Source organism: Heterocephalus glaber, unplaced genomic scaffold (genome assembly GCF_053883595.1).
Source record: "Heterocephalus glaber isolate CG9 unplaced genomic scaffold, H.glaber_assembly_v1.0 deba00001531, whole genome shotgun sequence".
Classification (NCBI taxonomy): domain Eukaryota; kingdom Metazoa; phylum Chordata; class Mammalia; order Rodentia; family Bathyergidae; genus Heterocephalus; species Heterocephalus glaber.
This window is the reverse complement of record NW_028258329.1, coordinates 5,645,562-5,659,187: the sequence shown is the minus strand read 5'-3', so window position 1 is coordinate 5,659,187 and position 13,626 is coordinate 5,645,562. Positions and strand designations below refer to the sequence as shown.

The 13,626-nt window shown below is 52.7% G+C and overlaps 1 protein-coding gene across 4 annotated transcripts in view; it reads right to left on the bottom strand.

Moving 5' to 3' along the window:
* Positions 1–2,302: 2,302 nt before the first annotated feature.
* Positions 2,303–13,626, bottom strand: part of Pcsk6 (proprotein convertase subtilisin/kexin type 6) — a 178,150-nt gene continuing 166,826 nt past the window's right edge. For all 4 annotated transcript variants that reach the window (XM_021264718.2, XM_087188500.1, XM_087188498.1 and 1 more), the window contains 3 exons: positions 8,369–8,498; positions 5,037–5,149; positions 2,303–3,708 (listed from right to left, as the gene is read on the bottom strand). In XM_021264718.2, coding sequence (XP_021120377.2) covers positions 3,611–3,708; positions 5,037–5,149; positions 8,369–8,498 — 341 coding nt within the window. In that variant the 3' untranslated portion in view covers positions 2,303–3,610. The remainder of the gene's footprint in view (positions 3,709–5,036; positions 5,150–8,368; positions 8,499–13,626) is intronic.

Genomic DNA, 13,626 nt, shown 5'->3' with positions numbered 1-13,626 from the left:
CGATCCTCGGTACCAAAAAAAAAAAAGAAGCTGAGGCCTGCCAGTTCAGAACCAGCCTGGACTACATACTGAGTTCAAGACCAACGTGAACTACAGAGTGAGACCTTGTCTCAGTAAAACAAGCTGGGCATGGTGGGGCATGGCTGTAATCCCAGCACTTCTGAGGCCGAGGCAGGAGGATCGCTGTGAGTTTGAGGCCTTCCTTGCCCTACAAAGTGAGTTCAAGTGTCTCAAAAATCAATCAAACAAAGCAAACAAACAAAATATTTTCATTAGTCAGATCTGTATGAGAAGTTCAAAGCCAGCCTGGACTACAGAAAGCAACCTCATTTTAGTGAAATGAACCAAAACAAAACACCAGACCCACACCAAACCAAAGGAACTCCCAATCAACTTTGCTTAATGGCAGAGGGGCCACCAGGTGGCGTCCTCAGGTCAGAGAGCTGGCTTTAATTGGTTGGCCCTTTTGCTGATTAAAAAAAGGGGATGGGGAAGGATTTAAAAAGGAAAGTTAAACAAGTTTCCCTTGCTTTACCATACAAACGGATAGGAATAAAGCCATAGGTGGTTTTATTCATGTTCAGGTATATCTGAAGTAGGAAAAATTTTCTTTTCAATTCCATTTCTTTGGCCAGAGTTTCTCAACCTAAGCACTCTTACTTGGCATCCTGTGATTGGTGTTCTTTGGGATTTATAAATAGTTTTTATTCTTTTCCTGATTCCGCTGTAAATAGTGCAACTGTAAGCTCTTAAGGGACAAAAAACTGATATTTATTATGTCTGGGCTCTAGGGGCTAAAATGGTGCTCTGCACCAGGAATACTTAACGAGTTGTGGTTTTAATTGGGTGTTAGTCTCATGCAGGAGGTGAGCTCCTTCTGGATATCTTCTTAGTCCTGGTGACAGTATCGCAAACACTCCTCTGTGGTCTCGCACTGCCAGCTCTGTCAGTTGGTGCTTGTGGTGGGCCGTGTCCGTTGTATGGCCGGGGCCCTTCCTGACTGCTGCACATTTCTCCCTCTGGCAGAGCTCCCCACAGCCACCTTCTGTTGCGAGTGCCTGTCCCTGTGGCCATCACTGATGCACTAGTGAGCACCAATGTGATGCAGGCTCCCCAGAGTCCTGTCCTGGGGACAGCAGAGCCAAGAAACCCACCCTGAAAGTCTGCTGTAGGAGCTGGATTCTGGGAGATGGTGGTCATTTGTCTCATCAGTGGTAGAAACTGCTTTTAAAGAGAGAGCACAGCTGCTGTGCAAACCCTGTCCAAATTTAATGCTGGCCCCAGGGTCCCAGGGCCCTGCCACAGCCTGCCCCCAAATTCTGAATCAACCTTGGATTCCTAAGACAATGTCCTTCACTCACTTTTGTTTCTTCCTAAGTCAGTTCTAGTTGGTGCATTCCTTAACCTGCAGCTAACGGATTCTACTGAGTATGGGCTTCTGACCTCACAGACAAGCCATGGTAGAAATCCCACAAAACATGTTACCCATGGGTGCAGGGGTTCAGTCCCTGTGCCAAAGACAAGCTGTGACCTAATTCAATCATGCTTTGATGCTGTAGGGATGAAGCTCACACAATGATGGTGAACCTTTTCGAGCTTGCAAACAAACAAATGACAACAAACAAATGACAACAAACAGCTGGCTGCGGTATGCGTACCACGGGTTCGCCACTGCTGGTCCAGGATGTGGAGGGCCCCCCTCTGACAGATGGAAGGAAGATGATCCTGTATCTGGGGACTCCACCCCTCCACTCAAGTGGGCTTTGGTGGCCCAAAGACAATCTCTTTGCCAAAGGACATACTGGAGTTGGAACCCTGGGATTTCCCCATTACTCCCTTATGGTAACATTCACTAAAGCTTAGAGACCTTCCACATAATGACAAGCAGATCCTGAGTCAGGCACGGTGGCACATGCCTGTGTTCCTAGCACTAGAAGGCTGAGGCAGGAAGATCAGAAGTTCCAGCCTAGCTTGGGCAGCTTAGTGAGACCGTGTCTCAAAATAAAAAAAAAATTTTTTTTAAAGGGCTAAGGATGTAGCTCAGAGCAAAGGCTCTGGGTTTAATCATCAATATTGCAAACAAAGCAAAGCAAAGCAAAAGAAAATAAACCAGCCGGGGATTTAGCTCAGTGGTTTCAACGCCTGCTGTGCAAGAGCAAGGACCCAAGTTTGATCCCCGGTATTAAAAAAAACCCCCAAAAAACCCACAAGAGATTTGGAAACCACAAAGCGATGTCTGTGTCCTCACAGGTCAGCATCCAGGTTTAATGTTTTGTGCCTTGAAAAGAAATACAGGCTCCTCTGCCATGGGATGTTAACTCTTTTATTAATTTAGGGTTAACATTGTTTTTGCTTCGCTGATTTCTTTGTCGGAGTTGTGGATTCAATAGACAACAGCTGGATTCACACCAGCTCACAGGCGACAAGTCAAACGCATTACAGTCAGAGAGGGAGGCAGGACAATATGGAGAGAGACAAGGTCGAAAAAATTTAAGGCAAATGTTACTCCCATATTACCGGGAACTGATCAAGCAGATCTGTGCATCTCAATGAAAATATATGAAATATTTGTCAAAATAATTAACATCGGTAAAAATCAGAACATGTAGCTTATAAAATGCCTACACAGGTTTGGCAGAAATAAATCCAGCTGTGTCATGTAGGCATGTGCTATCCACAGACACAGGACATCCATCCACTGTGAGAGCACGTCTCCCCAGGGCAGAGGCCACACGTGTTTTAAAAGCAATTCTGTAAAATGGGAAGGGACGGATGATCGACGACTCGGCCTGGGTTTACATTTTGTTAAGAGGAACTGCTCGGTGGTCATGGTGGGGTGTCTTTTGGGTAGCGCCGGGGAAACCCTCCTCAGAAGGTCCCGCATCAGGTAGAGGTGGTCGTTCGGGCCCAGGAGACTCCTACCGAACACAGGAGGACAGCTTGGCTCACTCCGAGGAGAAGGCTGCAGAGAGGAAGAACCTTCCCATCTGGGTTTGGCAGTGGACTTTCCAGGATGCTTCTGCAGTTTCCAAAGAAGCTGACTGCATAGAAACAGCTTCCGTCCCCAGTGGTCATGTGTTTTATGCCCCGAAACCTATTTTATTTACAGTCTGACCGATTGGTCCCCAGGCTGCTCAGCGGCAGGCAGCAGGGATGCACAGGTAGGCAGCTGGGCCCTTGATCCGCTGAGGACGGCCCTGTGCCCTGCGGGCCAGCCCACCTGGTGAGATTTACAACTGAGTGGCACAACAGCATGGAGGAGGGCGATGGGAGATGCCAAGCATCTTTCCTTTCTGCTTTGGTCTTGAAGATTCAGTAAACTTAGGATCTGAAGCTGGAGCTGTGGATTCTCAGAATTCATGTTGTTTCTGTTTTGAGTTTTTCCAGAAGCCGTAGCCAGTGAGCAGAGTGGGAGAGGGTGTCACTGTTTTAGAGCACGTCCCTAAGGGCCTCCACCCACCAGCTTGGGTGCCCCGAGGTGCTGAGGGAGGATCTGGGTCCTGGGGAGATAGAGCTGTCAGATGCAAGGCACCACCCCTGGAACAGGCTCTGGCCAACAGTCTGGAGGGAGGTGGATGGACAGATGGAAGGACAGGAGGGGCCCTGTCCTCTACCCAGCCAGGAGGCATGTGCGGCAGCAGAACTGAATGAAGAGCTTCCGTTCGCAGAGCCGGTTGGACTTCACCATCTCGCAAAAGGTCTCGTCAGCTGCGGGGAGGAAGGGAAAGGTCAGACTTTGGAGGCTGTTAAGACTGAACTGTTCCGCATTTCCTGGGCGCCGATTGTGTGCCAGGCAGAGGACATGCAGAGTCCCCTTCCTGCAAGGTGCTTCCCTGGAGAGGTGGCACCTTGTACACAGGGGCTCTTGCTGAGTCTAAGTGACAAGGGGGGATTCACATGGAGCATGTGGGGGGAACTCAGGCTGGGCCAGTGGAGCCCTTGGTGCACACGTGGACCTGTCTCTCAGACACCTGTGCTGGCGAGAGGCTTAGGAGAAGGAATCCTGGAGACACAGGAATGCAGGCTGCTGCCTTGGTCCAGGGGACACCCCGAACGGGGAGGAGTGGAGACAGCAAGGCAGATGGACAGGTCTCAGCGATGGAAGAGCTGCAGCTGAAGGGAACAGCAGTGGGTGCTGGCCCCTGGTCACTGCCTTGTCATTGGGAAGCACTGCCATTAGTGGGACCTTGGACCTCTTGTGGCAACCTCACTTTTCTAGGCTGGGTACATAGCCTAAGCCTCCTGGTTTGAAGGGACACGATCCCGCAAACCAAAACAGTAACCCACAACAAGGCAAGGAGGCCACCTTGTGGTTTGTTTTAGGCAGGGCAGGGCCAGCGCATGCCAGGACACCGACACCATGGAGCCAGCAGCTTCCCTCTCCTGCGTGTCAGGACACAGTGCCCAGAGCTGGCCCTATATGGCTCCTCCCTGCCACCTGCTGAGCCACAGGGTCCTGCTACAGTCCACCCACCAATAGCCCCGCACCAGGCCTCCAGGACAGTCTGCCAAACCTTCCTCTTGCCTGGAATCCCCAAATTGGGCACTGTCTTTTGTCCCCTTCTGAGCTTGTTTTCCCAGCCCGCGCCCTGGAGAACCAGGGCTCTCCCACCTACAGATGTGGGGCTCCCTGTGTGCACCTCAGATCCCCGCTTCCGAGAGTGGGCCTCAACCCTTGTTCTGTCTTCTTAGTTCTGAGGCTGAGACCCCCCCGACCCCAGCCTCCTGGCTTTGACCCCCGAGGCCAGACCTCTCCTACGGGGAAGCTGCTGCTGGGGCCTGTGGCAAGAGGGCGGGAATGGTACAAGAACGAAACCATTGTTAAGAGTCACTCATCAAACTGACAAGCAGCAGCTGGGCTGGTGGCCAGGATGCCTCTCTAGTCAGTGTGTGAGCAGCCTCCAGGAGCCCCAGATGGTCCATCAAATCAGGGGTGAGCACCCCTCTTCAAGGGGCTGCCATGCCTGTTTTCTCTTGAGACGAGGGGCCAGTGGACTGTGCTCTGCCAGCCGCCTGAGGGTCACTTTGGGGCTCACCGTTGCTGCACGTGTGGTTGCTGATGCACGAGGTTCCCAGCTGCATGAAGCCGGCCTTGCATCTGCTGCAGTTGCGGCTGGAGCCTTCACAGCTCAGGCAGTTGTCGTCACACCTGTGGGAGAGGCACGCTCCTGCTGAGGGCTGGGGAGGGGGCCTGAGTACTCCGGGTTCCCTCTGCAGGGCCCTCTGGACCCTCAGCTGTGGTTCTCTGTAGGAGGCTGCAGCTGTCCCCCAGGCTGCCCTAAAACATGGGCCAAGTACTGGCATGTCCTTGCTCCTGTGTGACCGCGTCAGCGCCCCAGGAAGGCAAAGCCAGTCACAGCCAGCTGGCAGGAGCATGCCCAGGAGCAGAGGGCAGGGCAGGTCCCCAGGATCCTTGTGCCTCCCATGGACACCAGTGCCTATCCGCCCCCCACCCCCCACCCCGTGTGGCTCTGTAAGCTGCCTGGGTGCAGTGGCTGTAGGCCTGGGGTCAGGGAGGTGACAAACCTGATCGTGGAGCTGACCTGAGGAGGGGTATCCTCTGCTGCCACGCCTCCTACCCCAGCGAGGGGGCTGCCCTTAAAGCTCCTGCACTTCCTGGACAGTCCTGGCCCAGTCGGGACGCAGAGCTCCTTCTAATGCAGAGCACCATGAGTCGGGAGGGACAGTCCTCACACCACAGCTGAGGGCCACACCCAGGGCTTTCACAGGAACCAGTGTTCATTCATACTGGTGTGTGGCTGCTGGGTGCTGCAGTGGGAGGGCTGAGCAGCTGGGACGCAGGCAGGAGGCCCCTGAGGCCTGAGCTACTTCCCTCCTGCCCCTTACTGGAACATGGTGCGCCGGGGCCAGTGCCCTGCCCTGTGTCTGCTGCCTTGCCCAGCTACAGCGTCCAGGCGGCCACTGTGCTCCCACACCCTGCCCACCTCCCCCACGGCTGACAGCTAAGGGGGCCACAGGCCCTGGCGTGGAGCTCAGAGGGCACTCGAGGGCACGTGGGGCAGGAGCCCAGCTCCGAGACGCCTGAGGCTGCCCTGTGGGCTCCATGCCCAGGACAGAGCCCTGCCGCCCCCTCTGGGAGGTCTTCAGCACCAGATGGACAACCAGCCTCCTCATCCACATCTTTGTAGAGCATCCCCTCAGCCCCACCGTGGAGACGGATACGGCCTCCAGGGGGCTCCCCTGCGATGCCCCTCAGACAGGAAGAGAGACTGGTTTCTATTCCCAGTTTCCCTGAGGTCAGAGCACGGGTTTGGGGGTTGGCTGTTCAGGCACCTACTCCTTGGGGTCTGGCTCCTGTCATGCTGTCCCCCAATACAAGTCCCTGAACCGCCTGACGGCGCAGAAACAGGCCCGAGGGGCATGCACAGGGCACGATGTTTCCGTGCGGGTGTCGCTGGCATCTCTTATAGATACATACACCAGTGCATGCAGCTGGCCCCGAGCCCAGCCCATCACCGGATGTCAGCTGTCCAGGAGCCCAAGGGCCAGTGCTCCCAGGCCTCAGCTGAGGGTTGCTTCAGCTATGAATGACTGTGGTGTGGCACAGGCTACACAGAGAAGCAACAGACCACGGCTCCCTCTCTCCTTCAGGTACAACCTCACAGAACTTGGTCCAGTGGCAGGTGTCTCGGATTTCTATTTCTGCATCACAAACTGCCAACAGAATAATTTATAGCTCAGTAGCTCCCAGGTCCATAGGTAGAAGCCCTGGCAGGCTCAGTTGGGTTCTCTGCGTGGGGCCTCCAGGCTCAGGGCATGGTGGCGGCCGGCCTCGGCTCTCATCTAGAAGCCCAGGAGAAGAATCCAGCATCATGCTGCCCTGGAAGGGGGGTTACCACCCCCCCAGGGCTTGTGCTTCTGCTTCCCAGGTCACGGTTACTGTGCTGGCTGCTGGTCTCTTGGGCAGGGGGCTTTCTAGATACCTTTGGTTCTGGGTACCTATTTCACCCTGGCAACCTTGCCCTGCTAAATGCTGGAAGGACAGCTGTGTCCACAGCTGCCCTCTCCCACACCACTCTCAGGGCTACTCCCATCAGGATCCTCCTGAACCCTCCATACCCGAGGAGGGCTTGTGGAGGCTGCCCATCTCCTGTCTCCTGAAGGCTGGGGATACCAAGGCCTGTGGACACTGCTCAGTCAGCATCCCCTGGAATCCAGGGCATCAGACAAATGAGAGTGATCATCCGTTTAGTTCCAAGTTCTCCCTGGGCTGCCATCCTTAGTTTAATTATCTGGAAACCAGCTGGCTGGGGAAATGAAAGGTTTCCTTCTGACAACTGTTCCTGGGATCTTGAGCAGGACTCAGATGGGCTGGGGGGTAGTGGTCAGTCTCTCCTTTCTAATCAGCCCCCATGTGCAAGGCCCTGGTGTCTCCTCAGCTCACTGTGCAGTTGTTTGTTTCTAAGGGAATCTGTGGCAGCTCATTGCAGCTCTCATCATGGCCTGGATGCAGACTCCATGGTGAGGTTTCCCCACTGGTAGCAGGAAGTCGAATATGGCCTCCCCACCCCTCTATTTTGAGTCTGTTTCAGAAAGGTCTCTCTGTTCCTCACACCCCACCCCACCGTCACTTCCCCAAGGTCAGCTTCAAGCTCACTGTTGCTCTCACCCTGAATACATGATGTCTTGACATGGGGCAACTGTCAGCAAGACAGAGGGGACCAAAGCACAGGGCTCCTCCTTTAACGGTCAGTGTCCAGCAGCAAGAGGAAATGCTACACTGCCCACAGACACAAAGCAACGCATGTGGTCCAGAGCCACCGGATGCGCGCACTTGGGAGGGATGGAAAAGGAGAGGGCTAAAATGCATGTGCACCGCTGGCACTGAAAGTGGCTTTACGGTAAGGAGCTGCTCAGGGTCTTCTACTTTCCTCTAAAGCAGCTAATTGAGAATTGTTTTAGACCCTTAAGTGTGGTGGTCTTGATTACTCACAGCATGAAGGTATCCTGGGCAGTGGTATAGGTGGGACCAGCCTGTGCAGCCTGCCCTGGGGGTGTGAGTGCCCCAGGGGAAACACCTTGCTATTCTGTTTCTTATCCTATCCCAGCTGCTCCCCAGTGCCTGGCCCAAAGTAGGTGCTCAACCAATAAACATGCATTAAATAAACAAAGGCACATGGGCTACCAACCAGCAGGTGACCCTGGCAAGCACGAGCTGCAGGCTCCCCCTTCTACCCACTGCACCCACAGCGGCAGGGTGATGTGCTCCCTGAGGCCCCTGGAAGGTGCCTCCATAGTGGGCTCTCTGGCCACTCCACCACCAGACACAGCAGGACCCCCCCACCCCCCACCCCCACCTCATCCCCGCCTCCCGGAGTCCGGGTCATAGCTAGGAAGATGATGGTACCTTCGACACACTTTGTGGGGAAAGCCGGGCATCTCCTCGGGGTAGTAGCCCTCACCGCAGGTGGGCACACACTTCCAGTCTTGGAAGTAGAAGTTCTTCGCGCAGTGAATACATTCTTCTCTGCTGGGCCCTGACAGGGTTAGGGAAGAAGCAAGGGTCAGGACTGATGGCCACGCCCCGGGCTCCCAGCGCCCGAGAACTGAGGCCACCTACCCAGCTGGTGTGTCCCACGGGCCCACTGACTCCAAGGTCACTGATGCCCCCGTCCCTACTTCCTGGCTAGGTCAGAGGTGAGTCAGCCTCAGTGGAGGGCACCCTCCCACCTCCCCAGCACTTCCTTCCCCAGCAGGCTTAGGCCCTACTTCGAGAGCTGCTCATTAGCCTCAGGGACAAATGGAGATGTGCTGCCAGTGTGGAACAGACACTCTGGATTTCCAAGTCTTGGTAGAAAAAAGAATGCAAAATAGCTCATTTCAAAAATATCAATACATGTTGCAGTGATGCTGTCTTAGCTATACTGGGTTAAGTAAGATCAGTTACTAAAACTATTTTCACTTTTTAAGATGTGGTCGCTAGGCCACCTAAAATTGCCATCTGAGGCTTGCATCTGTGGCCTGCATCAGTCCTAAGGGTGGACACTGTGCAGGATGATGTGAAGAAAGGGAAAGAACAGATCTCTAGGGATGGTGTCCACAGGTATTTGGTGTGGATGACCAGGGCATTTTCATAAGAGAAAACATGACTAAGGGCTAATGGGGTTGGGACAGGTGGCCTGAAGAACAAAAGCTCTGATGAAGGACCAAGAGGTACAGAGGAGACTGAGTGTGGAGGTGTACGCCTATAATCCCAGCACTTTGGGAGGCTGAGGCAGGAGGATTGTAAGTTTGAGATCCACCTGGGGAATTTAGTGAGATCCTCTTCAAAAAAGAAAAAAGCTGGGAATGTGCAAAGGCCCTAGGTCAGTGATGGTGAACCTTTTAGAGACGAGTGCCCAAACTGCAACCCGAAACCCACTTGTTTATCAAAAGGCCCCAACCCTGCAGTTAAACCTGAATACTGAGGTTTTAGTTTAGAAAAAAACAACTCATACATTAACATCTTTTGTCTTAAAAGAAAAGGTGCCATAGGTTCTCCACCACTGCCCTAGGTTCTATCCCAGTACCACACGAAAGGGTGGAGGAAACCTCACAAGTTGGCCCAGAGTCAGTGAGCTCCTCAGCTGTGGTCAGCCTGAGAGGCCTGTGTGGGGAGGGTATCATGTCAGACGCTGCCACGGCTTGGATGTGGTGTAAGCAGTCCCATGTGCCTCCTTCATGGGTTCACGTGTTGGGTGCCTGGTTCTCAGTGTGGTGGTGCTGGGGCCTCTGAGAAGGGGCCCATGGGAGGTCGTCACTGGCCCCTCCCCTTGTCTGGATCCTGCCACTGTGATTCCACAGGCCACAAGGTCTTCTCTAAAGCCGAGCCCGTGCTGGCACCATGCTCTTAGACCTCCAGTACTGTGAGCTAAATAAGCATCTTTTCTTCCTAAGTATCCAGCCTCGGGTATTTTGTTATAGTAACAGAAATTGGAAAAATAGAGTTGCTCTGTGGTGGTCACAGTCCCCAGATCCATTTTTTGGCCCCCTTTCAATTTGAGTGTGGTTTTAGACTGTGGTCTGACAGCGAATGCAGTGATACTGCCTCTTCCTAGAATAACTGGACTAAGGTGGCGCCACTGCCGTGTCAAGGAAAGATGCTTTGTGTGGTGCTGGAGCCCGGGAGGCCCAGTTAAGCTCCTCCCTGGATGGTCTGAAAGAAGGAAGCCCACAGAACTTTGAGCTTGGGGCAGAAGTGGGCTCCCCTGAGGAACTGGCCGACACAGCAGGGATTCTGTGTGGCTTATGCTGCTGATGGGCAGTTAGTCGGTCTTGAGCCTTGGCCAAGCAGCCTGAGTGCATGTGGAGGGGCTGGGACTCTGGTTGCACCCCGGGGCCCAAATGGTGTCCTCTACTGTCCCTCTCCTAGGGCCTTTCCTGGGAACCCTGTCACTGCCCTTCCTCCAACACCAGGGTCCGTAATGCCCAAGGAGCCTCTGCGCTGTGAAAGGATGCTTATTCTTGTTTGTACTTAGTTTAAAGCAAATTTTTGTTTTGTTTTGTTTTGTTTTTTGATGGTGGAGATGCAACCCAGGGGTTTGCGTGTGCTACCTATGAGCTATACCCCAGCCTACTGCTCACTCAAACTGTTAAACTTAAAAGTCGATTATAGAGAAGTGCAATATATGCATGTATGGCAGGGCCATGTTGAAGCCCATTAATGTGTATAATTAATATGTGATAACTGGTAAAAAGTTGGTTATAGGCTGGGGGCAGAGCTGAGTGGTAGGGCACTGGCTTGGTGTATGTGAGGTCCTGGGTGACCCCCCAGCACTGAAAAAAGGAGATTATACATTCAACTGGAGAAGACAAGGAAAAGCCCTGCAGATGGATGGTGGGGATGGCTGTCTAACAAAATGAATGCACTTTGAACCGTGTATCTACAAATGGCCACAAGGCGGGGTAGTGAGAGGGTGGGCATGGTACCAAGACCCAACTGGGGGAATAGGTCTATGTTCTGTGGCTCAATAGGGTGACGAGAGACCATGAGTAATAACTGGAAGAGAAATATTATCAGAAAAATGATAGTATTTGAGGAGATGGAAATACTAATTTCCCTGACTTGACCATTATACACTGAATACATGTATTTCATGATAATATTGGACCTCCTAAATCAGTACAAATATTATGTCAATTAAAACGTTTTAAAAATGGTTGATATGGTAAATTTTATGTTGTGTGCATTCTACTACGATAAAAATGCTGATTAAATACACATTTTCTAAGCAAACTATTTTCAGAACCACTAAAATCATGAGTTTTCTGACTCAGTCAAATTCTCTCCAGGATTCCATTAAGTCACAAATCTTTACAGGCTTTTAACACTTTAGAAGCACCCACGGACATAGCAGTAAGAGCTAAACAGTTATGGTTCCGCTAGCCCATCCACGGGGCCCAGAACAAAGGGGAAAAAGCAAGAAAAACATGCTGTCAAAAAGCAAGAAAAACATGCTGTCACAGGCACTAAGATAGAAAACATTTTCCTTGCCCCTGAAATCTCTCTCTGGATCTGTTTCATGCTGTGCTCTCGCAGGTGCAGGATGCCCATGCGCCAGGCTGAGCCTCCCAGGTGCCTGGGACATTGCTCCTGCAGGACTGCTCCTGAACCTGGCATGCAGGTGCCCATGGGTATGCTCCCCTGGCTGCCAGCTGCTGACCAATGCCCATTCCTGGATGGGTAAGTGGAGTCAGCTTGAGTCTACTGTATCAACCAGTGGTGGATAGGTGACCCACACGGGTCACAACTTCCACACCATGAAGCATTAGGCACCGCCCTGGAGAGGGACAGAGGCTCATTGTCGTGAAGTCACCCACTGAATGTGCTAGGGTGCTGCACGCTCAGATGCAGCAGACACTCATGCCAGACCCTGGCCCCACCCATGACCAAGCCCACGCTCTGGTGCAGGCAGTGGGCAGCAGCGGGGACTGAGTGGAAACCAGAAGGTGGAGGCCAGGCAAGCCTAGGTGTTCAAGGGGCAGGAGTGGGCAGCTGAGAACCGGTCCTTCTAACAGGACTCAGGCCCCATGTGGAACCAGAAGTTTCCAGGTGACTCAGGGCAGGGAACAGAAGTCGGCTTGTGTTCCCAGAGGCCAGAAAGAAGCCAGGCTGGAGGGAACAGAGGCATGGAGAACACACCTCCCCGAGAGCTGCAGACCCATACCCTGTGGAATTAAATGCTGGAAGGGATGAAGAAGACATGGATCCAGATGAGAAAATCTACAAGGGACTCAATGAAACTGTTTGCTGTCAGGCAGTCTGGGGACTTGGAAAAAGAAGTGAAATGAGTTACTAAAATGACAGTTACAGACCGCATGCCCGGATGTTACGGATTCGAGTGACTCTGACATTTGAATAAGTGGAATCTGTGATGCTTCTTAGAGAACGTGGGTTAAACAATGCATCAAGAAAGAATAAGAACCATAGAGGAAAAGACAACGAGGAGAAGTGCTAGGGAAAGCTTCGAGGCTGCCCATGGTGGGAACTCTTCCAAGCTCAGAGCCCAGCAACTCCAGGGTTGGCCCAGGAGGGTGTGGAGGAATGCTGGCCTCCACCGGTGGCCTGGCGCAGCCACAGCCAGCACTAGGGGATGTTGCCACACCCTTGGCTCCTGTGGCACCTCCCCCCTGGGCAGCACAGCTGACAGATACACAGGCCACGGAGCCACACTGCGGAGGGCTGCGTCCAGCCCGTGGTGTTTGCAACCAGGCATCATGGCAACTGCGATTCAGCAGAGACCTAATCTTTAAACTGTTGGTGCAGCAGAAATGCAGCCTAAAGTGAGTTTCTTAGAATGCACCAAAGTGCTGGGGGCAGGAAGGAGGACCGACAGGAGGAAGCTTTATCCGAAATGTATCTGAGGCCACAAACTCAAGGTGCGGTTCAATCAACGTGCGCAGAGAACTGCAAAATGAAACCCAATAAAATGAAAGAAATCTCTGCTATATTCTGCATAAAAACTCTGCCTGGAGACATTGCGCTGTAGTCTTTGTGGGGAATTATAACACATGTAAAATTGTTTACAGCAGACTCCTCCTCTTTGAATAAAATGTTTGAGATGAGTGGAGTGCGGTGTAAAGAACTGAGGCTCTGCTTTAAAACTTCGTCATCCCCAGCCAGCTGCACCCCTGCCCGTGCTGGAGGCCGCTGAACCTTCACGGTGCTGCCTTTCAGTGCGATTCTGTGCCAAGAGCAGTGCTCCCAGGCAAGGCGACTCGGGAGCGGCCAGCGCCCTTATCCCTCCAGGGACCCAGTCTGCTTGCTCAAAGAGGCCCTTGCAATTGGGGTGCCTTTTGTTTTCAACTTAAAAATTGTGGTATAATGTACATTCCACAAAGTTTACCATTTTAGCCATTTTTTTTTGACAGTACTGGGGATTGAACCCAGGACTTCTGCACGGAGCTGCATCCCCAGACCTGTTTTTCCCCTCCCCTCCCCTCCCCTCCCTTCCCTTCCTTTTCTCTCTTTCCCTCTCTCTCTTTCTTCTTTCTTTTCTTTGAGGCAGGGTCTCACTAAGTTGCTCCAGCTGGGCTCAATTTGTGATCCTCCTGCTTCAGCCTCCCACAAGGCTAAGATTACAGGCATGCACCACCATGCCTGGCCATTTTAGACATTTTTAAATA